At 39.5% G+C, this 27,721-nt stretch overlaps 1 protein-coding gene and 1 long non-coding RNA gene across 5 annotated transcripts; both read left to right on the top strand.

Annotated features, from left to right (window-relative positions):
- Positions 1-969: 969 nt before the first annotated feature.
- Positions 970-22,483, top strand: LOC132974246 (far upstream element-binding protein 3-like). 4 transcript variants are annotated; one of them, XM_061038150.1, is made up of 18 exons: positions 970-1,130; positions 6,377-6,485; positions 6,988-7,021; positions 7,319-7,365; positions 9,368-9,439; positions 9,825-9,882; positions 9,973-10,135; positions 10,240-10,338; positions 11,347-11,448; positions 11,565-11,667; positions 11,991-12,091; positions 12,189-12,327; positions 15,125-15,285; positions 16,316-16,386; positions 16,761-16,846; positions 17,910-17,981; positions 19,167-19,264; positions 19,412-22,483. In XM_061038150.1, exons 1-18 carry the CDS (start codon positions 1,038-1,040, stop codon positions 19,418-19,420), a joined length of 1,617 nt encoding a protein of 538 aa, XP_060894133.1. In that variant the 5' UTR covers positions 970-1,037; the 3' UTR covers positions 19,421-22,483. The 4 variants fall into 4 exon arrangements, with proteins under 4 accessions (XP_060894133.1, XP_060894131.1, XP_060894132.1 ...); XM_061038148.1 differs by having other exon boundaries at positions 11,550-11,667; XM_061038149.1 differs by having other exon boundaries at positions 7,316-7,365.
- Positions 12,658-13,156, top strand: LOC132974247 (uncharacterized). Its single transcript, XR_009673104.1, has 2 exons — positions 12,658-12,877; positions 12,934-13,156. It is a non-coding gene; the product is annotated as an uncharacterized LOC132974247 (long non-coding RNA).
- Positions 22,484-27,721: the final 5,238 nt, after the last annotated feature.

The following is a 27,721-nucleotide window of genomic DNA, read 5'->3' as shown; positions in this document are numbered from 1 at the left end:
GCTCTAAGTAGCCTAATATTCAGATGAATTGATGATAAAAAATAGGCTACTTGGTTGGTCACACTTCCTGAAAAACAGAAAGGTCACATCTGTACCATGGACTATAACTTCAGTACTCAGTATGGGCTATCGATTAAAGTGTAACAGTGTAACTGTGCAGCTTCAAAACATTATTTTCCAACACAGCCATACACAAGGAGGTCATAGAAATAAACGCCTCCGTGACCTCAGAGAGAAAATGGCTGTTTATGAATGTTATCAGCAGATTCAAACTTCAAATATTTTAGACTTTTGAAACTTTTCTTCTTCTTCAACAAGTTTACTCTGCTCTCCACCTGTGGAGCTGGCTGAAGCACGTGACAGAACGCGGAAGCGGAAACAGAAAAGCGAGATGCCAACAGCTGAGCAGCTTCAGAGATCCTGTAATAACATCATGAGCCACTCTGTTGTATAGAATTACAACCCAGGCGGTCTACAAACCGATCACCTGATTTTTAAAAATATTATTATAGAAAGATTGTGTGTGTATGTGTGTGTGTGAGAGAAAGAGAGAGAGAGAGAGAGAGCGAACGATGTGTTTTATCTTTTTCTACAGACTCTATCTTTGTCTAGTTAAATGGAGGGCTTTTTTTTATTATTGCATTTTTTATTCACTTATTTTTTTTCTTCTAAAAAGTACATTTTGAAAAATATCTTGCAACACATTATTTTTTTTCAAAGATGTAGAGTAGAAATGGTTGAACATATAGTTTGCAAAAACTTGATAATCAAATATTTCATGTAGACAAGATAGACAGAAGTATTTATCTACAGGCGTTAAGTAAGTCTTGATTTGGTTTGTAATTCATATAAGCTTTACCCCTCCTCCCCCGTCCGCCGATTTGCAGTTCAAGACCACGACTTTCTTTTGGTTTGTGAAAAATCTTTCAGAGTGAGACCTCTTGAGTCTCAACGCTCTCTGACGGCAGCTTCAGCTCAGCTAGCAGCACGAGCTAATCCGGCTAACAGCTAACAGCTAACGGTTAGCTAGTGGCGCTATGATGGCGGAGCTGGTGCAGGGACAGGCCTCGATGAACCAGCCGGGGCTGAAGTCAGACGGCCTTGCCGATGTTTTACAGAGGGCCCGACAGGTAACAACTCAACTGGGGATCTGCACACATCTGTTCGTGGCCGAACCGGGTCGTTTACATCGAGCCAAAGCACTTTTATTCGAATTCGCCCGTGTTGTGCTGCTGCTATCCTAAGTTATGCGCTCGTCAACACACACTCACACACACACACTCACACAGAAACACACTAGCATGCTAACTAGCTCGAAAAGCAGTTTGGGAGTTGGACTTGTGGCCGGTTTTACACACTTTATCCGAGCTGACACGGTTCAAGACTTAGTTTATGGGGAGTTTGCGGAGCTGTCACCCGGAGGGGAGCGCGTTGGGACCGGGGGGGAGCAGGACAGAAGTTTGGCCACACGTGTCACTTAGGCAAGACAACCTGTTGGGCTGCGAGACCGAAACACGGTCAAAAGGCACGGAGGGAGGAACACAACTCAACACTTTTTACTTTGCTTTAATGACCCACAAAGCGTCCTAAAGGGGCCGGAGAGAGAGCTGTGAATTAAGGGTGTTCATACTGTGTTAAAGCCTCATCCGCTTTCCAGTAGTTATTATGAGAGTTGGACCCCCCTCCCCTCCCCTTATAGACTGCTGTTTACTGTAAGTTGGTTAGAAACTAGGCTGGCGTTATGCAACAGCTTCAGAGCCATATACAGCCGAGTGGAGGTGTGTCTGCCTCCTATACAGAGACAGACAGGTAGTCAGAGACAGACAGGTAGTCAGAGACAGACAGGTAGTCAGAGACAGACAGGTAGTCAGAGACAGACAGGTAGTCAGAGACAGACAGATAGTCAGAGACACAGACAGATAGTCAGAGACACAGACAGGTAGTCACAGACAGACAGGTAGTCACAGACATACAGGTAGTCACACACAGACAGGTAGTCACAGACAGACAGGTAGTCACAGACAGACAGGTAGTCACACACAGACAGGACATTTGTTCGCCTCTGTGTGTGTTTCAGTGGGAACCAGCAGGCTGTCTGTGTGTGAGCAGGCTATTTCTGATAAGTCAGATAAAGTTTGGTGTATGCAGGTGTTTCTGTCCCTCTGTGACCTCTCAGTATTTAAATTTATAAAGATAGTCTGCCCCTCACAGCCCTTCAGTCTGTCTCTGATAGACCAGATTCAAAAAAACTAGTTTGTACTTGATACCTCTGAAAAGCAGCTCACAACAAATGTGTGTTTTACTTTAATTTACAAACAAATAAACATGTACTCTGAGCAGGTATCAGAGTAATACCCTTCCTGCGTTGAAGTAACCTACGACAGGGTGACAGGGTGTTTGTTAGACATGATAAGTTATTCAATTGGACAGTACTTTACAACCATGTGTCATGATATCTCATGATAATTATTTTTCATTTCTGCACCACAGTTGAAATGTTAACAGCAGAAATGCAATTTTGTTATCGGAAATTGTACATGCTGAAGATGTTGAGTAGTTGCAAGGTTTTGATGTTAAACCTGTATGTTCAGTAGAGACATCAGGACAGGATGTGGTTTGCCTAGCTTAGCATACAGACTGAAAGCAGGAGGAAACATGTACCTGAAACTATGCAGTGCTAACTGTGCTGTGGGACTTAATGCTGTGCATAATGTTTGGTCATTAATTAGAGTAAAAAAAAAAACCATTTCTCTATCACCGCTTATCGTTTTGGAAAGCAGCTCCAAAATGAATCTTCTGTGATATTACAGTAGAGCATAGATCGGGCCCAAAGAATCCAGCCTGTGCATGTTCTCTTCGAGCCGGCCCTGCCCATCCAATTATCTGTATTTATGTTCCCGAGTCTGACTAAAACCTGACATTTTTTTCTTATATATAAAGTAAAGTAAATATATATATACTTATATATAAATAAGGTGGCTTTTATAAACCTTATTCAAATGTTATGTAGTTTCAATGGCAGAAATGACAATGTTCATAAAAACTCTTATGGAGCGCAACATGCATGTACGGTATATAAAAACGGCGTATTTATTAGGATCCCAAAAACACGGATTAAAACACTTTTTAAAAACGAACAATTTTTACAAACTGTCTACTCGTCTTCCAATTAGGGTGAGTGTACCTTTATACTTAGCTGTGGGTGTCCATAGTTCTGTGTCTCTGCATGTGTTGTTGCGCTTGCTCCCAAGTGTGTCTGCCCTCCGTCTGGCTTTCCGACCCTCCGCCTGGTTTCTGTCTCGTCTGCCTTTCCAGTTCGGATTGTTTGCTGAAATGAACTGTTTCCCCGTTGCCCAACTTGCTGCTTCCCGTTTCCTGTGTTGAACTTTGTGCGCTTCACGCTCTTCTGTTTCTGTGTTCGGCTCCCCTAGCTTGAGCCCCCGGATTATTATAGAGACTCTTCTTAGCATCTTTTTATTTTATTTTTTAGAATAAGAGCCTATTAACCTCAAGATTGACCTGGCCCAACCTGGGTCCATTTGCAAGTGGGAGGTCCTGGCCTGACCCTGCTTTAGGCCACTGTACGAGTCAGGCCATAAACCCCTCTATTTCAGCCCTGCTCAGAACAGGCTGTTTCTGTGTCTATAGCTTTAAATGCAAGTGAGCTGTATTTGACCACGCCCCTCTGGAAGGGCTTTGGTGGCTTGGGCTTTCTTGCGCCATGCCCTATTGTTTAAGTTGAGAAGGTAGACTCAGGGCGCGGTCACACTGGCAATGGCCAAGCACTAGGGGTGTAAAGGTACTTGTACTTGGACCGTTTTTGCGTTTTCAGCAATGATCCCGCTCCAACAGCGCTGCAGCGGAGATGCGGACTCGATTGCTCATCTCTCATTATTTTACAACTGTATCTGATTAAAGTGACTCAAAATAATAATAATAAAATAATAATTCAGTAAAGTAGCTGTCATGCTGTCTGTGTTGTTCTCCGATGTGCATTTTTTTAAATGTATTTTTTCTAGAGTCCGTCTTTTTGTAAACACGCTTCATAATACCATAAAGCATGCATGTGTTGTATTACGACGTTAGGCACGGATAGTCCTGGTGCAGTGTGACTGGGGAATGGCGCAGCGGGGGGCCAATCGTGCTTGAGTATGGCACAGTACGGATTGCCAGTGTGACCGCTCCCTCAGAGTGCAGAACAAAAACCTAGCTGTGGGAGTGTCACCCACCTTGGGGAGGGGTGCCCTTTGTGATGTCATAAAAGGAAAATCTCCAAACAGCCTGTTTGAGCACACGTTTTCTGAAAAGTGGAGCAGGACAAAAGACCACGAGGATTGACTTTTCTCTAAATTGTCTGGTTTGTAGACAGGCCAGGAATACATATAAGTGATATAAACCATTGTAAAGTGTATTTTACACGATATGAACTTTAAAGCCAGTGGAAACCCAAATCCTCAAAGCCTTCATAAAATGTAAAAGAGGGTCTGATAAAAGTGAAAGTTGGCTTCTAAACATTATACAATTTTAGTTTTAATCATAATTCAATATATTTTTTAGATACTTTTCTGGAAACCTTCTTATATTGGGTTTAAACTAGATATCCTGCTCAATATTGTATTTTGTAATTAATAAGATGGCTGTGGGCAAAAATACATTTCGGTCTAGGGTAACACATGAAAGCCCCAGGTGTTGAGTTTTGATCTGTGTTGTCTATTATTCTGGCTGTTGGATTTTAGTGATCAACGATTTATTTTTGGCAGCGGAAGGGGGTATCACTAGATAAAAGTCAGCAGCAGTCATTTTCGAATCATATCAATCAACTAATTCTTGCATGTGTATGCTAACTGCTTACTTAGATATTTGTAACTTTTTTCCTCAGGACTTTTACTTGTAGTGGGGCTCTACATTCTTAATTTTATCTTACGTAGTATTGTTTTTTTTATATTTTTTAAACCTGTCTTTATTTTTTAATTTGTCAGTTGTTTTATTTGCCTTCCTTACATCTCTGTATTTTTTGTGAAGCACTTTGCAACCGTGTTAAGAAAAGTGCTATAAAGTTTACTATTATTTAGTAGTATTACTCATTATTATAGCCTGCATTTTAGCACAGAAGAAGTATAGATATAACTTATTAGACAGGTTCCATCTTTATAAACGAAGGGCTTAGTCTTCAAAGACTGAGTAACTCACTGCTTTGTTTGGGTCAGACTATCGTTAGGCTCGTTGTTGGGTCGGCTCCTCTCCGTTACTCTTACTCACTGACGCACACATAAACACACAGATACACCGTTGCTCCTCCTGCTCTACCCATCTCTCTCTCTCTCTCTCTCTCTCTCTCTCTCTCTCTCTCTCTCTCTCTCTCTCTCTCTCTCTCTCTCTTTCTCTCTCTCTCTCTCTCCCTCTCTCTCTCCCTCTCCCTCTCCCTCTCCCTCTCCTTGCGTTCAGTGCACATGCCAGGTCTTGGTCAGGTCTTCCTTGAAAAAGAGATCTCTGATCTCAGTGGGACTATCCTGGATAAATAAACGTTAAATAAAATATAAAGCACGCATTGAGTTACTGTTGTTATCGCTCTATGTCTGATGAACTTTGTCATGACCCCTCTCCTTCACTGCATGACCATGTGTTTTAGAACTTAATCACATTCTGGAGTATGTTGAAATTATTAAATGCAAAATGAGCAAATGTAAGCAAAACCAGAAACAAATATTCAGTTAATCCAGGATTTCGTATATATGCACACTAATATATGGATTATTAGGCCACAATTCTAAAAAAATTTATTGCGATCACGATTTTGGCCTTCACACTATCAAAAAAAAAAGATTGGCAGCGATTATTTATTTTGAAATATGTTTTGAGCCTTAGCCCATTTTAAACTCTCTGTGGTTATTTATTGAAAATATAAAAATAAATAAATTACCGGTACTCTATTTTCATCATTTCACACACAAACTCACTCACACCCAGCCTTCAGCACTCACACAGCTGCTTCTCCGGCCATGCCTCTCCTTATCTCTGCCTGTATGTCTGCTCTGTTGACAAAATGTATCAGCAGTACCTTTTATTAATGTCTTTAAACTGATACAGGTGAAACTCACGTTTTAAAGTTTTTCCAATGATTCCATTATGACGTATATTATTAAACAATATGATATCAAATGTTTCACATTTTATATGTGTATATGTATATATACACTGTATATTGCCATTCAGCTAAAAAAATATTGAGATGTGATTTTTGCCCCATATCGCCCAGCCCTGCAACTTGGTCTAGATTCCCTCCTGTGTTAGCATTGTGCTACGTATCCATCTGAGCTTCAGTCTGTTATCATATCCAGGTTTTACAGCTGTTTCTGTTGGTTTGTTTTTCTGTCAGATCGTGGGAAAGATGGGCGGAGAAGCCATGTCCCACCTCAACAGCTCCTCAGGAAGTGTTGAGCCCTCCCTGTACTACCCTGGCCAGAAACGACCCGGAGAGGATGGCGGTGAGGAGGACAATATGAAAAAAAATTATGAAACCATCTTAAAATCGTAGTTATCAAACAGAACAATTGTCATTACTATCGTCATCATCATCAATAATATCAAAACCATCGTCATTTTCATCATCATCTTGTCTAAATTGCACAAATCTGTTGGCAAATTTTCAGTATGGTTTCTCTCTCTTTTACTAGCGGCAGCTTATGATTAAAAATATGACTGAAGATCTTTTTTTAAGCTTTCCTGCTTTTCTGTCCTGTCACTCATTAAAAATAACAGAATGTTTCGTTTTACAAACATTTGGTTTCATAGAAAGTTGAATTTTAAAAATGTTAACAACCTTAATGAGATATTGTAAAATATTTGTGGTGCAGTAACCATGTCTTCTCCTGTCTTACCAAAACAATCTGTCCATCCATAATCACTGCTAGTTTTAGTCAACCACTCAGATCACTTATACTGGACCAAAAAGTGTTTTCATGTCTAATCTCTGTCTTTTTCTCTCAGTTGGTAACCAGCTAGCAGCCATGGGGCATCAAAGGTACAAGCAGCAGTTCATATTGATTAACAATACACACACAGAGCACAGCAGCACAGATAAATGACGAGAGTTCAACATCATAGTCTTGTTTGCAAATAGACATCAGTGTGTGGGGCTCAGGGTGTAACAGCAGATAAGTGTTTATAGATCTGTCCTCTTAAAGTCTTAATCATAAACATAATAACTTATTGACACATACACACATACAGTATATAAAGATATACACACACTCTTAGTGATGGTTTATTGTGTGAACAGGATGTTAACGTGAGTGTGTGTGTGTGTGTGTGTTAGCAGAGTAATCACAGAGGATTACAAGGTCCCTGACAGAATGGTGGGGTTCAGTAAGTATGAGCTACAACCTTTCAGTCCCTTCTGCTGATTATTTTGTCTAAATGCTTGGCTGTCAAATCAACACTATAATATAATTATATGTATCATGTTTTCTTATGCTATATAACCTAAAACCTTTAACCTGAGCTAGAGTTCTATCAGCTTTACACAAGCATGAACTTTCTTTAAAACTTTGCTCCTAACCTTGATTCTATACTTGTGGCTTGAATATTTTCATTTAATTGCCAAAAACAGAGCTGATACCGATACCGATGTTCAAAGTAATTTTGTTGGTCCATTTTGAATACGAGTGGCTCCCACACTGCTGGCATTTTCTTTGATGTTTGAAAAAAATTAGTGACTTATTCTGCCCAATGAAAATCCTCTACTCTGAATCAGAAGTTATATAGACTTACTAGTCAATAAAAAACTATTCTGATTCTGACTATCTTGCCATAATTGATTGATACAACACAACAGATACACATCAGTGCTTGCCATATTAGTTTCTTATGGGCCAGCGTCTGTTAGCAGGACCGATATTGGCTGATGAACAGATACAATGGTGCATCCCTACTTTAAAGCAATTTGGAACCTTTCCACTGAGTCTAGACTTTTCCTCAGTTACTCCCCCACTTAAAATTTTCTTTTGACCTTAAACGTCTTCAACTGATCTAAAACCTTTTTGCAACACAGAAGTCTAAACTAGAGCCTTATACTGACCTGTTTCACATTGAAGCTTTTATCTGGATCCTTAACCTAATGCACAACTTGTATGACAGAAATCTGATAGTTGTCACCAGACCTAAAGCCTTTTCCTTATCTAGAACCGGTGTTGTTGTACTCGAGCACTGATGACTTGGGCTGAGATTCAGACTCGGAGCATTTACTGCATTGGGAATAGTTGTGGTTGATTTGGGGGGGGGGGGAATCATCACGATTTTCATCAAATTGCAAGTTACTTACCAGAACAACCAAAATGATTTCCCCTTATAACTAGAAGTGGGGGAAAAAATAAATTATGAGAAATTCGAGATTATCTTCTGAAATTCATAACTTCCAAAAAAATATTTTTGGCTAATCAGTCACTCCTTGTTAAGTGCTAAGGCTAGCTCTTTCACTCAGTAGAATGCCAAATGGAGCAACAAGAAATTCAGCCAGTCTCACAGATGACTGGAGTAGATCCTGAAGTATGTACTAATTCAAAAATATTCTTTGAATTATGAGTCCAGAACTGTTTTTAATCGAAAATAGATTCTCAATCGAATGGTGACCCAACGAATTGATATCGAATCGAACATGAGACATACAAAGATTCCCAGCCCTACTTATAACATTGCACAAATACTGTGCTTACTGAAATCTCTTCTAGCAGAGTGCATGGAAATGAATTTTTTTTTGTGCGGTTAATAAAAACTAAACAACCGAGGTCAGTACTTTGCTGATATCTTCCAGAACGTATCCTAAGGCTCAGTGAGCAAGAGTAAAAAAATCTATCTGACCTCAAACTTTCAAACAAACCAAAAGGCATTTATTTCAACCTCAAACCCTTTAAGTTAACTTACACTTGATTTGATCATGATCCTTGTCCTTATCACTAAAACTTAATCAGACTATCTTACTAGCCTGCAAGCTTTATAGTGGATGTAAAACCAACACTTCGTTCAGATAGAATGGATTCTCCTGAGCTTACATATATCCTTTTACCTCATCTTTAGTAGATGTTAACAAAACCCCACATTTTCACCAGGCTTAGAGCCATTTCTAAATTTCCAGCTGACTCTTTATAAACTGACCCAGCACCCATTATACCTCTGGAAACTCTTTTAGCTGATGAACATCTTTCTCGACCTAAAACCTTTGAACTTGACTCAAATTATATCCTGGTTTAGGAATTGTTAAATTTCATAACATATACGATGAAGCAGCCAACAGGCATCATGACCATGAACTTCTAGTGGGTCTTTCCAAGATGTCTTGAAAAAGTGTATTTCTCCTCTTCTGCTCCTGCAGTTATCGGTAGAGGAGGTGAACAAATCACCAGGATCCAGTTGGAATCTGGCTGCAAGATCCAGATCGCTGCTGGTGAGACTATCTTTAATTTTTCATGCTTCTCTTCCAAAGTCTCTGTTTCAGGTCTATGATCCAAATTTTAATCTTTTATTGCTTGTCTATTGGGAATGTTCGTTTGTAAAACATGCACTAAAAGACAACTTATTTTCCTCATACTTATAAGTTGAACTAAGAGACTACTCTTTTTTTTTCATTTCTAATTATTTTATTGATTAAATCAGAGTTATGAAAATGATTTAATTCAAAGTCAGAAGCTTAGACACTTCACACCAACTGGATACATTTTGAGGAAAATATAAAACACAGCATGGAAACACATATTTTGAGGCAAACAGTTGAAACCCGTCTGTTGAGCTGTGTTGCACAAAATGACACTGTTGTTTATGTGTTGGCACAGACAGCGGTGGTTTGATGGAGCGACCATGTTCCCTGACTGGAACTCCTGAGAGCATTGAGTGAGTTTCAACACATCCACCTCGCCCTTAAATAATGAAGTCGCCTCCTCACCCCCTCCTATTGCTCACTTTCTTTATGTGTGTTTACAGGCAGGCAAAGAGGCTTCTGGTCCAGATAGTGGATCGCTGTAGAAATGGTCCTGGTTTTCATGGCGACGGGGAAGGAGGGGCCTCTGTGCAGGAGATGCTCATCCCAGCCAGCAAGGTGGGGCTGGTGATCGGCCGAGGAGGAGACACCATCAAGCAGCTTCAGGTAGGATCAGGCACCTACTGCTGGGTAAGGTGAGTGTAAACAATCAAGCTATCCACCCCTTTCATATGCCTCATTTATGTTGTGTGTTTGTGTTTGAATGACAGGAGCGAGCTGGGGTGAAGATGATGATGATCCAGGACGGTCCGATGCCAACAGGAGCAGATAAACCTCTCCGCATCTCTGGAGATCCATACAAAGTGCAGGTAAAAAAGCATGTTTGGTCCCTCAAGCGCTTTCTCTCCTGCTCTAATCAAATCCTGCTAAGCTAAGACGGTTATGACCACACTGGCTTAAACGGTTTTGGTCTCTGGTTAACCTAGGTTAACCACAAATCCTCCACAAATCCTCGTCCTCACACAAGTCAAGCTTTCTCTACCTTTTAACAAATTGAGGCTGATGGTTCATTGACAAGGAAGAGACCCCAGTTGAGCTTTATTGTAATCCGGTCGGATTCTCTTTGCATCAGAATCTGTTTTTTATAGAAAGCAAAGCAGACTTCATGTATTATCACTTAAGTTTGACCACTAGTGCTTTCACACTTGCACAAACTCCTGAAAAACTCCTAAGGATTTCGGGGTGAGCAGTATGTGTGAAAACAAACAACCACATTTTTCACTCTGACTTTATCAGGAGTTTCTCCTGCCAGCCCTCTAGTATTTTTTCTGTCTTTTCAGACAGTATGTATAACAGAAAGGCTGACTTGTTAGCCAGACTTTGAATCTTTCCACAGTGTTTTCAAAAATAACGTTACGTAAATAAGCCATGTGCTGCACATTGCAACTCATTGAATCAGGTTTCATGCTTCTTGCGGTTGGTGCGGCGATATTGCGCAATCGCGGTTGGCCCGAGAATAGTCCGCGTAGGTTCTGAGCGCCCAGCCGCGCACCTCCAAGATTTTGTAACAACGCGGATGGGTTCGTGCCGACCTCGTTTTAATGCTTGGCTACAGGGCCCGGAAGTACTTCGGGCAGTGTTGAGCAATCAGACCGCTCTGCAATCAGTATGAAACAACTCGCTGTTCGCAGGGACCGTGCTCGCCGACTGCAAGAAGCATGACAGCTTGCGTCATAGACCCCCTCCAGATATTTTTATTGCAGATCTAAATTAATCACACAAATGACCTATTTGGGATCCAAAACGGCGAATTTCGCCAAAAGGTGATAAGTTTGCACCCCTGATCCTCTTATGTGTCCTTTCTCCTCATCCTGCAGGCGGCAAGAGAGTTGGTGTTGGAGGTGATCCGGGAGAAGGATGGAGACTTCAGGTCAGGGCGCAATGACTTCAGCGCTCGACTTGGCGGAACCAGCCTGGATGTACGACATACACAGACAAACACACACTACTAACATTTATAGCAGCTTGCATGGAAAAGGGTCCATCAAAAACATGTTTTAAAAGAAACATTCATGTCTAGTCTGTCCCTCTGCAGGTTCCAGTTCCCCGGTTTGCTGTGGGAATCGTGATAGGCAGGAATGGAGAAATGATAAAAAAGATCCAAAATGATGCCGGGGTCCGAATCCAGTTTAAAGCAGGTCTCTTTACACTAAATCCACATCATGCTGACCTGTTTGAATCAAAACGATCCTCTTCAAACTGGTCTTTTTACATCGCAATAAACAAGTTTAAACTAACATAATATAAGCCAGTCATAAAGTAGTTTGTGTAAACAGCGACAAACCAGCAACCCTGTTTGACAAAGATTTTAACCTAGAGTTTTTTCACGTTCAGGTTTAAAGCCCCTTAAAGGAGGAACTTTCATGTTTGCACTTATTTAACCCAGACACCAGGTCCTGTGTCTTTGTGACAGGATGGTCCAGATTACAGAATGTTGATCTAACCTCTGTGTTTCTTACAGATGATGGCATCAGCCCAGAGCGTGTTGCTATGGTGATGGGTCAGCCAGACCGCTGTCAGCATGCTGTCCACCTCATCAATGAGCTCATCCAGACTGCTCAGGTAACAAAGAAACAACCCCTACACACAAACACAGATGGAGGTGTTTTCACTGAACTCTTTTCATTATGTGTGTGTGTTTTTTTTTTTTTTTTTTTAGGAGCGTGATGGTTTTGGCTCTGCCCTGCGTAGTGGGAGGGTCAGAGGGCGTGGTGACTGGACTATGGGCTCTCCTGGTCCACTTCAGGAAGTGACCTACACCATCCCTGCTGACAAGTGTGGCCTGGTCATCGGCAAAGGTAGAAGGGAAATCTTTTTTTGTCTGACAACTTGTTTTAAGACTTTCTCCACAAACGTATTCACATCTTGCAAATGTTTGTTTTGTACTCTATTACAAATACTTGATATTTGAACAGGTTATCACTGTTTTCTTTGTGTCGCCTTTTTGAATGAAGCAGAATGAAAAAAAGTAAAGAAACACAGCTAGAAAATAAAAGAAAGCAGTGCAGCAGTCATTCACCTGCAGTACAGACATAAAAACCACAATGACCAGCAATATTTCAGACTCAACTTCTGTACTTGTATCATTTTCCGAATTTCAGAATGAAATTTGGTTTGTAGAACATTCTATCGATGCAACTCAAATATCATCAATAATGCAAAATGGTTTTAAACAAAAGATGCAACTGATGATCAAAAGTTTTGATTTGGTCTTTATTTTCACTCTTTATGATGTCAGCAGCGAATAAAGTAAAAACTCCATCAGTGCCTTTTATTACCAGTATACTCTATTTAAAACCACTTAAAGACAACATCCATTCACCAGCCTGTCTGTGTGTGTGTGTGTGTGTGTGTGTGTGTGTGTGTGGGGGTGTGGGGGGGGGGGGGGGGGGGGGGGGGTCAAGAGGGTTGAGCAGCAGCTTCTAAGATAAAATCAGCAGAAAAAAAGAAATGTCAAGTACCCAATGTTAAGGCACCATATGGCCTGTTTGTGTGTCTGGTGGTCTATTGTTTGTCAGGACTTTCTATTGGACAATACACACACACACACACACACACACACACACACACACACACACACACACACACACACACACACACACACACACACACACACACACACACACACACACACACACACACACACTGAAGTGGGCAGTTCACAGTGTCATTTAACACAATGTTTTTATTTTATTTTTAATGAATTGCATTAAGATTTAAAAAAAGAAAATGTATTTCAGTGGGCAAATATTTCAATAAGGCATATAAGAAACACAACACTATCTTGTATAGCAACAAGCACAAGAGTATAATATAATATGGTTATCTGTATTTATGAAGAAATACAATTGTGTACTATTGTATTAGTTTGAACACAGTAACATAGTTGACAGTTAATGTATTATGCCCTTACATTTCCTACATACATTCGGTTTCATTCACAAAAATGTGCAATACTTGCATATTAGCATTCAAATAAATCACAGCTGGCTGTTACGCTTTAATCTACTGAGACTAAAGAAAACACGATCTGAAAACGCATACATCTGTATGACAAAACACTTCAAACATTCTACATTATAAAGTCACATTTTATTCAGTATAATGTTGAAATGCTGCTGAAAATAAAAGGGTTAACTCTAAAGCATAGAAGAGTTTTAGGATTTAAATTTTAACACTATATGCTCGATAGAGTCTGAACTAAATGGAGATTTATTCACTCTCTCCCCTTCCCTTTACCTCATAAAAGGTCCATTACGGGTCTCCTCATTTGGTTAACAAAGAGTTAATGACCTCAGGATATTCTGCTGAACTGCAGCAGCAGGAGGAGGATTTGTCCAGGATGCACACTCTTAAGTCCTTTTCACCCATGAACTCATCACATTTTGTAGATAATTCAGGACCTCACATTTTCCAGAATTGCCTTTAACACATCTCGCACCTCACAGCAGGAACTTTTCACTGTCGGATGCTTTCTCACAACTGGACATACTCAGTTTGAGTCGACGTGAGTGGTGATGGGGGGGCAGCTAGGTAGAGCGTTCAGAAGGAAGAGTCTTTAGTAATGGTGACTGTTTCTACATTAATATTAATACAACATGTATACAGGTGTTTCACAATAAAAACAGCCTATAGGGTGGTATAAAGCAGAGAAAATCTGCTCAACATTACCAATTCTGCTCAACATTCGCCCCGTCCACCCTCACACATCGCCTTACCTTCATAGAGACTTTTTTGGGGGGCAGTCAGGAAGAAGTCCACTTAAAGTCATAGTGAGCAGATTTGTTAGTTTGCGTTCACACATGCACACCACATGTACAATGTTTGGAAATTACAGGAGCAGTGATGATGACGTAGTACTGACGACTCCCCCTCCTCTTGCTGCCCCCCTCATCTAAACCTAACAGAGTATTTTGGGTCGTGAGAGCTTGTTTGACTCTGACTATCTCTCAATGCAAGAGACATCTGAAAGGCCGCTTAAAAATATTTGATGACCTGAATGTCCTGAAATTACCTTAAAGATGTCAGGAGTTCTGGTAAAAGAGGTTTCTTTGGTCGGAGGTTCTGTCCTTTCTGTTTAGTAACTTCAGTCATAACACTGCAGGCAGGATGAAGCTTTGTGTCACTTTGTGCTCTTAGTCAACTCCTTAAAGCTGCATCTCCCCCATCAGTCACTGACAGTTATTGCCAGCTGGTTAATGTTCCTCATCCTCCATTATATTTAGTCAACTTGATAATTAAAGATTATTTTATTTTAATAAACAAATTATTCATTTGTGCACTGTGATGAAGACATTCTTGTGCTTTGCAGTTGGTCAGCATATCCCCTCTGCCACATTACCACAGGTGAACCACTGTTTTATTAAAGTCTGAGGAGTAGGAAAAAAAAGAATCTAAGGAAAGAATGGCGAGAACATCGACTGAAAAGCATTAATTGCCTGAAGTCAACACTGAACAAAACAGAACTGGACAGCATATTAGTGAAAATCTGCCCTTTTTGTAACATTTTGAACACATTATGTGAAAGCCTGAGCACTCCATCCTTCTGTGTGAGACTATGTGATTTATAACACGTTTTTTGTTTTTTGTTCGTAGGTGGAGAAACCATTAAGAGTATTAACCAGCAGTCTGGGGCTCATGTGGAGCTGCAGAGAAACCCTCCCCCCTCCACTGACCCCAACACCCGGGTCTTCACCATCAGAGGCACCGCCCAACAGATGGACCTGGCCCGCCAGCTCATAGACGACAAGATTGGGGTACGTAAAACAAAACTACACCAACAGAATAAAAATAAACTTTACACTGACTTTAAGCTGAGTTATAAATCAAACACGCCTCCGTTAGTACACCAGTCAAAATAATCCAGTTTTATTCTCACTCAGTCTAGAGTTTGACTGTAAGTAAGACCCAAACCAGTCAAAGTCTAAGTTTAAATAGACGTCTAAATGCATCCTTTGCATACATGGTACTTGATTTTAGCAACAATTGAAGTGAAATGGAATTAAAATGAATTGGAAATGGATTGGACTGCTCGCTCTGTTCACTTAATCAGAAATGATCTTGAGGTAATTTTTTTCTTTTCTTTTCTGTTATCGTGCCAATTGAAAGACAGCAAGAAATTAAAGAAAATATAACTAAAGACAAAAACAACTAACGATCTCAAGAAAAGCAGCCATGTTTTATGCCTTTTAATTATTTGGTACAACAGGCCAGCTAAATCTGGCTACATTTTGGGGCTGGGCTTAAGTTGGCCTGTATTGTAAGTTTAATTTACCAACTTCACTGATGTTTTAGCAGCAGAAAGACAGACCAGAATCTCTGTCATAATGTCTCTGCAACTTACTACATGAAATGAAAATGAGGTTAAAGTAATACATTTCATTAAGTAATTAAGAAACAAATATTAACAAAAATAAGCAGTGATCCCAGTTTGCCTTGAAGATTTGTGCCATAAGTAGCAGATCTCTAAACAGAAACAAACCCAGAGGACATGAACCCAGAAGAATGAAGGATGTAAGTGGTTAACAGTCATCGTACTAAGATATAGTTCACATTTTATATTCACTATAGATTACCACGTATGAATTTAGTTAATGAATATATTTAATAACTGTTAAGTTATGACGTCTATATTGTTTATGTGAAGCATGACCTTGAATTTGAAAATAGTTCTGTATAAAGGTTATTTTCTCAAAATGTTGAATTTGTATAAAATGGTACAAGCAGAACTTGTCAGGACTGAAAGAAGGAGATTAAACTCTGCTTGGTCTGTCGTCTCTTCTGTAGGGTTCAGGCATCATGAGTAATGGAGGATTTGGCTTCAGTCCCTTCACCCAGGGCCCTGCTACACACCAGAAGTAAGACATGCACACACACACACACACACACACACACACAACTCTCCACTGTTAGACATGAAGCTGCTTCATACTCTTCTCTGCTCGCTGGTGTGTTCTTTTTCTTTCATTGATACTGTGAAGGCAAAAATAAACTGTTGGTTGGTTGGTCCACCATGTTGGATATGTTATAAACATTACACTGTGACTTCTGCAGCGTCTTTTTTATGTCATGTCTTGCCTCCTGAACCCTCCCATTGGAAAGTGAAAATCTCCCACTATGAAGGCTCTGTGTGAAAGAGTAACTCAAGCAGATTTCAGAAACAGGCTGTCCTGATATTTTGTAGACATTTTTGGGAGTGCATGTGTGAAAAGTGTTTATTTTGTGTGTGTAGCTGTGGCAGCGGGCAGACCTTCCTGACTGGTGTTTGGGGGAACACCTACCAGACCAGCTGGCAGAACCCTGGACAACAAGACCCTGGTAACACACACACTTATCTTTATTGAAAATGAGCCTGCTGTTCTGCATATCATTCAGGGGGGGTTAACTTTGTACACAGATAATGTGAAAAACTGTGGCATACAAAAAATGTAACATGGCTGCTTTCTCTGTATGTATGGCCTCCTTAAAAAGATCATAAAGACTCTGTAGATTTTTGTCTTGTTTTTACCTACTGCTTGAAAAAAGAGCCACACAATGAAGCAACGTATTACACTTTCACTGAATGAATGAGAAAACTTTAACATATAACCACAGTGTTTGAGTGGACAGGATTGGATGGACTTGGTTAATATGTAACCCGCCCCTTTTGTCTGCGAGGGTTGTGTAGAGCTCTAGGAAAATGTTCCCCTTGCTTGGTGCTAAGCTAGTGGATCATAACAGACAACTTTTGAAAATGCTTAGCTAACTGGGGAATGTGTAAAAGTAACACTAGATCCCAGGGACCTCATTCATCAACAGTCTGTAGAAAATGTTCTTTTGCTTTTAAAAATTAAATGTAGTATGTGCATAGGTACAAAAAAATCAGTATTTATCAAACATGCTCACACCAATCACTACAGTTTGATGCGATCTAAACAGGTGAATCTGCATTTTTATGAATCTTCCTTTGTGTTTTTCTCATGCAACTTTGCGGCACTCATTTTCCTGAAATCTGAAAGGATTGAGCATTTAAAGACGTTAAAAAAACTGACAATTTTAACCCATTCCTGGTATAAACTTTTTTAAGCTATGTTGTCTGATGACTTTAACTCCTTCACACACATTATGGTACCTGGCCTTACAGAAGCACTGGCTGTGCTTCTTAATTTCCAGCTGTGGTGTTTTGAAATAGTCATTAAGAACATTTCCTCAGGTTGATGTTTGTTTTGGTTTTAAAGTGCTGTTGAGTAGATTTGCCCAGTTTTATTCTTGATGAGGATAATGTTGATGGAATGGTTTGGGCCTTGATGAACTAGCTTTTTGATGCTCAGTGTGACGGCGATGATCCAGTGAGTTCAGTACAAACACTGTCAGACTTACTGACTGTTTGAATGTAATGTAGGTCAGCAGAACCAGCCTCAGAGCTTGATGACGGACTACAGTAAGGCCTGGGAGGACTACTACAAGAAACAGAGTAAGTGTATTTATATTATTGTCTTTTCACATTTAGTATCACATAAATAACACACTTTGCCATCACACAGAGCATGTAAACCACCCTGAATAGAAATATATTTCTTTACTTTGTTTCTTTCATCTTCGGTGTTAATGGTCCCAATGAAAAAACAGTAAACATTTTGAGGAGCAGAACTATTTCCACTCTGCTCAACTGTTACAAATTAGCTCCTGTTTGAAGAAACGGCTTGTGAGAAAGCTAAAAATGTCAGTGAACTACAAAAAAGATATGTATTAATTAAGACAACTTCACTTTTCTTTAATAACTTCAGATCCAGACATTCCGGTTAAAATGTATTTAAAAAGTGAACACTTGTGAAGGTGAATTGAGTTGAAACAGTAATTAAGTCTTGAGTCATGTTTTCTTTCTTGTGACAGCACAGCTCTGTAATATTATTACAGACTATTTACACAGAAAACTCCTGATGTATGAAGGAGGAGCTGCGCGTGTTAAACACAAACAGCTGAATCTTTCACTCTGACATTATCCAGAGTGTCTCCTGTCAAATCTTGGTATTTTTTCTGAATAAAGCTGATGTGAGAACGCAGCAGGATATTATCTGGAGTATTCACCTGAGTCAGTGGGTGAGGGTGGTGATGTTTACAGTATATCCTGTGACCAGTGCACTGTGCATAGGCTGTATGCATGTGACCGCTACGATCTCCGTGTCAAGATTAAATAGCTCCATTATGATTTCTGTTCATCAGTATTTTCTTCTCCGCTCTGTTGTGGATATTGTGATTCCGTTTAACTATGGAAGCATTGAAATAAAGGAAGATATTCTCATAATAGCGTCGAAAAGCAGACTCTGGTGCTTTGTCCGCTATTTCCGCGTCTTCTTTTTTATGTCATATCGTACCTAAGAAGACCCCTCCCATCGACGAGGATAGTCTCCTGCTGTTAAGTGCATACGTGAACAGCCAGGTCAGGAGAATTTCAGGAGCAGTACAACTGAAATTCTCTAGATATTTTCAGGAGTGCATATGTGAAAACAGCTTAAGTGTTGAGCCCTGATTAAAACAAAGTAAGTATAAAACTTTAGGAGGTCACAAACAGCATTCTAAATAAGTAACACTTTTATTAATTAAATCCCTAACAGAGATGTGGTTGTGCCCTCGTCTGTGTGTTTGTGTGTGTCAATAGGTCAGTCGTCTCAGCAGAGTTCGGTGCCAGACTACACTGCAGCGTTAGCAGAATACTACAGACAGCAGCCCTACCTGTGGAACCCTGCCCAGATACAGGTAACACAGGAATCTGATCATGAATCTGTTTTGTTTGTTGTTTTAATCAAAATGTTCCTGAAACAGGGTTTCTATTAGACCATTAGAGAGGAATCTTAACATAATGACTGCAGCACTGAACGATGATGTCATTTCCTGTGTCTTTAGGATCACTAGAGACTCCTCCCTCACCGGTGAAGGCCTCGGATGGTCATCGAAGGCAACCGAATCAGGGTTTCCTTGCAACGCTCTGCCGCTTCCTCCTTCTTTTTGTAGAGAAAACTAAGGATTAACTGAAAAATCACGAACTCTTTTCTTTCTGTTTTTTAACCTTACAAAGTCGATATTTTGTCAGGCAGATTTTTTTGGACTAGCCTCTGGTCTCTCCACAGTGTAGACCTGTTTTTTCTTTTTTTTTTTTTATCAAACTTGAACTTAAAGATGTATCAGTGTGGCTTTGAACAAAAAATCCAGTATAATCTATATTTTGTCTAGTTTTATTTTCCAATAAGAAAACGGTATAAGGCTTAGCAGTCTTGAGTAAGAAAATCAGATATTATTATTATTATTATTATTTTGTTTATGATAATGTTTTAAAGCATGCGTCAGATTGTGTGTTGACTCTCAGTTATTTTTTTTATTTTTGGCATAGAAATATTTTAATAGCATCAGATGGAAATTTAATGTTTTACCGTCAGAGACAAAACTGTTTTTGTACTAAATTTGTGCTCGCTGGGTCTGTTTGTTATCGATCTAATTTTACCTGTTAAGTCGCCATCTTGGAGGTGCAATGACGCGTTTATTGTCTTCTTTTGGTTTGATGATAGTTCTTATTCCTGTATCTCTATAGTGATTCTTTAGTTTTTATGATGTACTGATGAATAAATGCCGATTTATATTGCGTTGTCTAAAGCCAGATCTCTCTGTGGTCAAACACTTTGTGTCCTCCACAGGGTTAAACCTCCAGCCGACACCACGTTTCCCCACCTCAAATGTCATTACAAAGTGGGGAAATTTACTATTTTCTTACAGAGTGAAACTTTATTATTGTTGTTGTATCTTAGTTCTGCATTTCTACTTTGCCGATTTTTTTCGTACGAGAAGTGTTAGGAACTGAACAATGAAGTTATCGATTCTTTAAGGATTGTGTTGGCTTCAACAAGCGTGTTAGCTAAATGCGCAAGTTAGCTAAACGTGTGTAAGCAAAAAGACGTGTGATACCTCAACTGTGTGTTAGCTGAATGAACGTGGTCGAATAGATTCTGTTAGCTGTCTTTTATTAGCTGAATGTACAGGTTCATTGAAAGTTGTGTTGTCTGGACAAGTTTGTGTTTGTGTTAGCAAAGCAGGTGTTAGCTTTGAAATTTGGCTTTTACTGAACATGCAAGTTACTTGTTTTTGTTAGTTAAATGAATGTGGTGGCTGAAGTGTTTGATTGGTGTCTAGTGTGTGTGAGCACAATATGTGGGTCTGCTGAATGTGTAGCTGTTTGCGCTAAGTTAACTTTTCAATATACCGCACTCAAAACATACAGGCAGTAAATAACCGAATGAACAGCCTCTAAGTTGTAGATAGTGTGAATTTTGTACAGCTTAGGTATTACCCCCTTTTAAAAAAGAAAGCTTTGACTAAATAAAAAACAAAACAATAAAAAACATAGTTCACCCTGTTGACTTCTAGATTTACTAACGAACTGCCATTAAAATGAGTAAATTGTAGTCTGCTTTACAGAATCATCCCTAACTCTCCTCTAATCGTTCAAGACTTAGCTGGCAGTATGAACAGGTTAGCTTTAGTTTGTTTATTGGCAAAACTATGCATATAGCTGAAGTTGCTGAATATGTGTTCACTCTAAAACAGTTAGTTATACTTTGGTTTATATTTACACGTTTACAACAGCTTCATGTGTGAGTGTGGTGTGTGTGTGAGTTAACTGGGTGTTGTGTTTGTTAGCTGTTGTTTGTCTACAAAGGCTAGGTTATGGTTCTCCAACATGCGTGTTTCGTTGCTATTTTATACATGTATGAACAAGATATTATTTTTTGCTTTACCTTTTCAAATCACCTTCCCACAGGAGCTTAGATCTGCAAATTAGCTTGTTCAACACTTTACTAGATTTTGATGATTTGTGAGTTAGCCTACAGATAGCCACTAGCATAAATCATGGAAAACCATTGTTAGTCTTTGCAGAAGTGTAATTCCAGCTGAGCTAAATGTTTGTTAGCACTGTGTGTTATGTGGTGTGTATTTCTGTGTTAGCTAAACAGTGTGCGTGTCGGACCACAGAGAGGTTTGTCTTGTTGAGGGAGATCTGGCTGTTGCGTTGAATATTGAATCAGTGGTTTTGCTTCATGTATGTGTGACGATGATGATGACTATAATAATTAATGACGATGATAATAATGAGTTCTCCTGTACAGGGGTCTATTTAAATCTGTTCATCAAGTTATGAATATTCAGTTTGTTGATAATATAATATGGTTTGTGTAAATTTCCACACTCTGGCGGGTGCTCTCCAGTTAAAAATGTACTTTGTTATCCTTGAAATTGTTAAATTCACATGTTGTCTAACCGATTTACAAAGAGAAGTATGTGTTATATATAGTCTCAAGACTGCTAGGCTAACTGTCTCTATCTCTTCTCCTTGTCTTTCTGTCTCTGTCTGGATGGCGTCACGTTAAGAAAGTTCATTGGACTTGTAAATTTTCAACGCGTCTGTAATCGGACCATGTGATTACAGCTTTGTGTTATCGTCACAGGCGTGTTGAACGGTCCTGCAGCTGGTTAGCGTGGCGGCTCCAAGGCGAGGAGAGCTGTAGTTGGGGGTTACCTTCCCTAATAATTTTTAAGAAACACTGGAGTGGACAGGCTCAGTGCTCACTAGAACCTGCAGTGGGTCTAAACCAGTAACCAGTTGCTGGTTAGCCGGGTCACACCAAGCCTCCCAATGTCCCAGAATCAGGACTGGACACAACATCACCTGTCCACTACAGTGTAGATCTTCCTAGTCCCGACCCCTCGTCCTGAAGGGGTGACGGGGAGCTTTTTGGTTTCATGGTTTCTGTTGTTTTTCTAATGGACAGACGTCCTAACTGTAACCTGCAGATTTTTCTATTAGATTGTATTGACAGATAGTTGTGTACGAACCCGAGCCACGAGACTGTCGATGGCCGAGGAAGAGGCAGATGGATGATTATGATGTTTAACATGAGGGCTAATAAACAGGCTCATTCTTTCTGACTGACTGTGTTTTTATCTCCTGATACATCATCTAATTTACTACTGACTTAATTACAGCAAACAAGAGAATAAACTACAAACTTACTGATTTATTAAATGACTTAAGGAGCAAACTAATTATAACATCACTATAAATGCATTTTAAACCTGAAACCTCACACATTGGGTTATTTTATGAATTTATTTAAAGTCTGGAAATATTTTTGTAACTTGTTTGTTGATAATTAAGATTTTCTTAAACAGCATTAAGACTCTTAATTTGCATTATGTGTTATCTTTGAGCAATAACTTGGTCCTGACCACCAGGGCTTACCAAACAATAGTTCAGTAAACAACCGATCTATTACAAACATTGAAATTGCAGTTTTCTATAACTTCAAAATCATCTAATGAGGTTAAGCATCACTGCCTGGGTAATGTTCTCCTCACTTCACTGAAACAGACTCGCTCCTTCCATCCTCCAGCCCGTTTCAGACGTCTATGTTATTCTACGCCGTAGGTTCAGGTAGCCCTCTACTTACTCAGAAGCCTACATACGTAGTCTGATGTGTACTTCCTCTAAAGTGTGAAGCGCAGTCTATGCTTCTGTGCTGTTGTGAGCACTATATACTTGTTGGTTTGTCTGCGTAGCTCTGCAATACTACAAACGCTAGTTGGATGTTATCACCAGTTTTTGGTTCTGCCTCATTCTCTGATTGTTTGTGTACAGGAAACCGTGGCGACTGAAACCGAACATTTTATATTGGAGTTGGAGCTGATGAGCAGCAGTTGACTTTCTTGTTGCGTTCTTCCCACTTCAGAAATATGTGTACAGTGTAGATTGAACGCATTAGTATAAATCAGGCTGTAAGACAAAGCTAACTGGCTGCTGTTTTCGGCCATTATTTTTTAAGACAAATATGAAAGTATTTTATTTTTGTCTAAGTTAACTTGCCATACAAAAAAAAAGTCAAATCCGTAAGTTTCCCTCTGTGCCTTTACGTGACAAGTAGGCCTGTCAGCATTAACTAGTTAAGCGTAATTAATAATTCCGTTTTTAAATTGTGATTGATCGCATGCTATTTTTGCCCCTTAGGCTAACGTTGATAGGTCTCCGCAGTGTCTCCATGTTGTCCCAGTGATGGAAAAGGACGATACCTCTGAGCCTTTGAGTGTCTCATTTCACTTAAAAAAAAGAAAGAAAACTCTGTCATACAAGTAATATCCATCATATGACATCAAACTTTTTTTTTTTACCTTTCCTTTTTGTCTGTTTTCATTTTGTTTTTTCCGTGGTCATATTCATTTCGTAACCTTCGATCTACCAGAAGGCCTTTATTTTATTTCACAATAGCAGCAGGGTTGAATTCAAACATAAAGTACTCTCAGCTTAAGACAGGACAACAATAAATAAATAAAAGACAACTTACAACTTTTTGTATTTTTAAATGTTAAATAAGGGAATTGTTAAAATTCATCCAGTTAAAAATGTGATTAACTCGATTAACTATTTTAAAATGAGCAATTCATCTAAATTTTAAAAAAGTAAACGTTTGTCAGCCCTAGTTTTAATCAAACATGTAATGGAAGTTGACAGATTGCTGTTTTAACATCGTCTGGTTGGTCAAAACTTTTGCCCCTTCAAAGGTACTACAGTATGTGAAGCAGCTAATGGATAGATTTTTATGTTGATGGCGAAGGTTTTTTTTTTTTCCAGGAAGTTAAATTGATGTGATATTTATGCTAACTCCCAAGTGGTTAGCCTAGCCTATCCCAAGCTCCCCAGTGGTTATTACTCTGTTACTGTGCAACAACAGGCTGACATCAACAGATGATCTTCAACCATCAGATATATTCCATTTATGCAGGTATGTAAAAATGGAAATGTTATGATAGTACTATATAGGGTCAACATTGACACGATCTTTAATCATTTGTTTTTGTGATTAATCGATATTTTGCTTGATCATTTTGACAAATTGATAGTGTGCTAACAAAGAAATCCTGAGTGGATAATGCCATCTAATCTAACTTTTGTGGCCGATTTGGCTGGTTATCTGGCTAGCTTACCATTTGCAAATTATGTTTTTCAGCTTACTTTAAGAAGCAACCAATTTCAGATCTATGCAATGTAGCAAAGATGCATCTAGCTTGGTCGTTTTGAGTAGTATAATAAAATAGTAACGGGTTTTTTTTTAACATGTATTATGATAAAGTTTAGTGTTTACTTACAGATGAATTTAACACAATACAAGCCATGAGCTGAGGTACGCTTCTGAGCAACAGCGCTTGTGCATGTAAGTGAGGGGTGTGGCTTTTGAGGGAGCACGGAGGGGAGGGGGTGGGTGTAGAGATGGAGCACTGAGGGAATGCTACTTTCAAAAGCAAGCTAGTTTTCCAAAATTATCAACCGTGCCTTTAACTTAGCTACTCACTACGGTGTGCAAACAGCATAAAGCTGCCTGTAGTTCACTTAAAAACTGGTGTCAATGATGATTTCCTGAACATTTAATGCAAGCCAGAAATGTTTTCTTACTAATCTAAACATTATTTTTTAATTATATATACTGGATATATTTTGGGGACTTTTATGCCTTTACTGAGAGGACAGTGGATAGAATAGGAAATCAGGGAATGGCAGGCAGGAAATGAGCTGCAGGTCGTACTCTAACCCCGCCTGCCCGCCTTGGGGCGCACCCCAACCGCTAGGCCTATTTTGAGTAATAGAAACTTTAATGTAGACATTATATCCAACACACTCAGGGTCAATGTGTTTCTAAGCTGCAGTCACAGCATCTCTTCATGTCCTGACATGAAAAGTGGGATTTATTATTTATTCATGTTCCCAGAGCGGAGACAGATGGTCTGACTGTTAGTGTGATGTCATCTGTCATTAAGACATTACTGTAATCACACACTCACACACCTACAGACCTCCAGGGATGAATGAAGCTGCACTGAGGGAGAAGAGCAGGTATAGAAAAACAGAATTATATTTATTGAATTGTTATTTTATATTAGCAACTTCAAACAAAAAAAACCAAATAACTTAATATTAATTCAAAATGCATTTAATAATAATTTTATATTACAATTCCTTGTATTGTGTGCAAAAATGATCTTGTTCGCACAAGATATCTAATTTGTGTGCATAATGTTATAACTTATGTGGAAAAGTTATTTATATTTTGCACACAAGTTATTATATTATAAAATGTTAACTCTTTGGGACATTAGGGGCTCCACATATTTGCATACGTCATCATTGTTATTTATGCCAATGTATACTTGTGAACCTCTTCATAGTGTGTAAAATCTTGATTTAAAAAATAAACTAAAACTGTCAGAGAGGTTTTTAATCTATTATTAAAGAACACTAAATGGAAAAACCTGTGACGTACAAGTACTCGAGTACAGTATTTAATGATTTCACTCACATTTTATGTGCAAACCATTTCTTGCAAAAATGTTATTCGTAGTCACTGAGGTTTCCAAGCAGCCAGCCAAAACTTTTGCCCTTAAACATCTGAACTCAAGTCATGTAGGTCCATCAGATCCACAAAATATTCTTGCTGTAGAAGAAAAAAGCTTTAAAAATGTAGTCCATCAACCAAGAGCATCATGGTGGCTACATCCACTTTTAGCAGTATTATCTGAAACAGTACAGTGCAGTACTAGTGCTCTTACTAAAAATGAAGGAGGTTATAGGATGAAGATGGGAATGATGGAGTGATAATTATTGATGAAGAAATCAGACAGGAAACAACTAAAGAGTCCACTGTTACTGGCACTGTGTGCGTGTGTCTATGTGTGTGTGTCTGTGCGTATGGGTGTGTTTGTGTGTTTGTGTGTGTGGGTGTGTTTGTGTGTGTGGGTGTGTTTGTCTTTGTGCGTGTGTCTGTGCGCGTGTGGGTGTGTTTGTGTGTGTGTGCGTGTGGGTGTGTTTGTCTTTGTGCGTGTGGGTGTGTTTGTCTTTGTGCGTGTGTCTGTGTGCGTGTGGGAGTGTTTGTGTGTGTCTGTGTTTGTGTGTGTGTGCGCGTGTGTTTGTCTTTGTGCGTGTGTCTGTGTGTGGGTATGCGTGTGCGTGTGGGAGTGTTTGTGTGTGTCTGCGTTTGTGTGTGTGCGCGTGTGGGAGTGTTTGTGTGTGTGCGCGTGTGGGTGTGTTTGTCTTTGTGCGTGTGGGCGTGCTGCGGTGTAGTGTTTCAGTGGTCATAAAGTACAGGAAAGAGCTCGGTAAGTACAGATGAACTATGTATGTCGGACCTGATTAAACATTAAGGTAATGGTGATCTGGACCCAGTCCAAATGTTTCCCATGATGCTCAGGGACCAACAGGAGCAATAAAATGTCCGTGTCAGTTGACTGCACTTCATGGCCAAAAGTATGTGGACAGCTGAGCACATTTTTAAAAGCACAAACGCTACATTCGATAGTGATACTGTGTTCATTAACAGCATCCATGTCACTGCTCTTAGTGTTTCTCTGCATGTTAATCCTGCTGTAGAGCTCCACTGATGTTCTACTTCTTGTTAACATTTGCAGGAGCTAACCCCAACTTGAGTTTTGGCAGACACACAGTTTCCCTCCAATACCAGATGTTAACAAAAATATAGACAAAATGATTTACATTTCCAACACTACCTATCAAGCTATCATGGGGTCTATTGCTTCTATTGTGATATAGCCCCCTGTGGCCCCTTCTGACGTCCTAAGACACACTGATTTTGTTTACATGCAACCATAGACTTTATAGAAACATGGACATAGTCTGAGTCACTCACTGGTTTTGGATGTGGAGTTCTGAAGCCCATTGAATGCAGTTCCCATATTTCAAATCTTGTCTCACTATAACTTTCAGTCAACAATCAAACAGGTGCAGCTGAGGAGGCCTCCCACCTGTCAGTCAAATCAGCCACGTCCTTAATAATGCAAAACTCTTGGCCTTAAATGAATCCAAAGAGATTAGTAATAAAGGCATTCACACCCCATAGGCCAATGAAAATGAAAAAATGGCATTTTGTATTTAAAAAATATCACTAAATTAACTTAGAATGGATCTCTTGGGGTTGTGATTGAAGAAAATGCTTGGATCTAAAATACACAAAACTTTTGCTCAGGAGACCAAAGTTTAAGTCAAATGACCGATTTGAAACAAATCATGTCCAAAATTCTGGTGCCTTAATAACACAACCACTCACCGCTTTTTTGAAACATAGAACTTGAGTCCATATTTGGGGGGGAAAAATCATTGTGTTGCTA

The sequence above is a fragment of the Labrus mixtus genome, chromosome 5, assembly GCF_963584025.1.
Source record: "Labrus mixtus chromosome 5, fLabMix1.1, whole genome shotgun sequence".
NCBI classification, from domain to species: Eukaryota; Metazoa; Chordata; class Actinopteri; order Labriformes; family Labridae; genus Labrus; species Labrus mixtus.
This window is presented reverse-complemented; position numbering and strand designations above follow the sequence as displayed.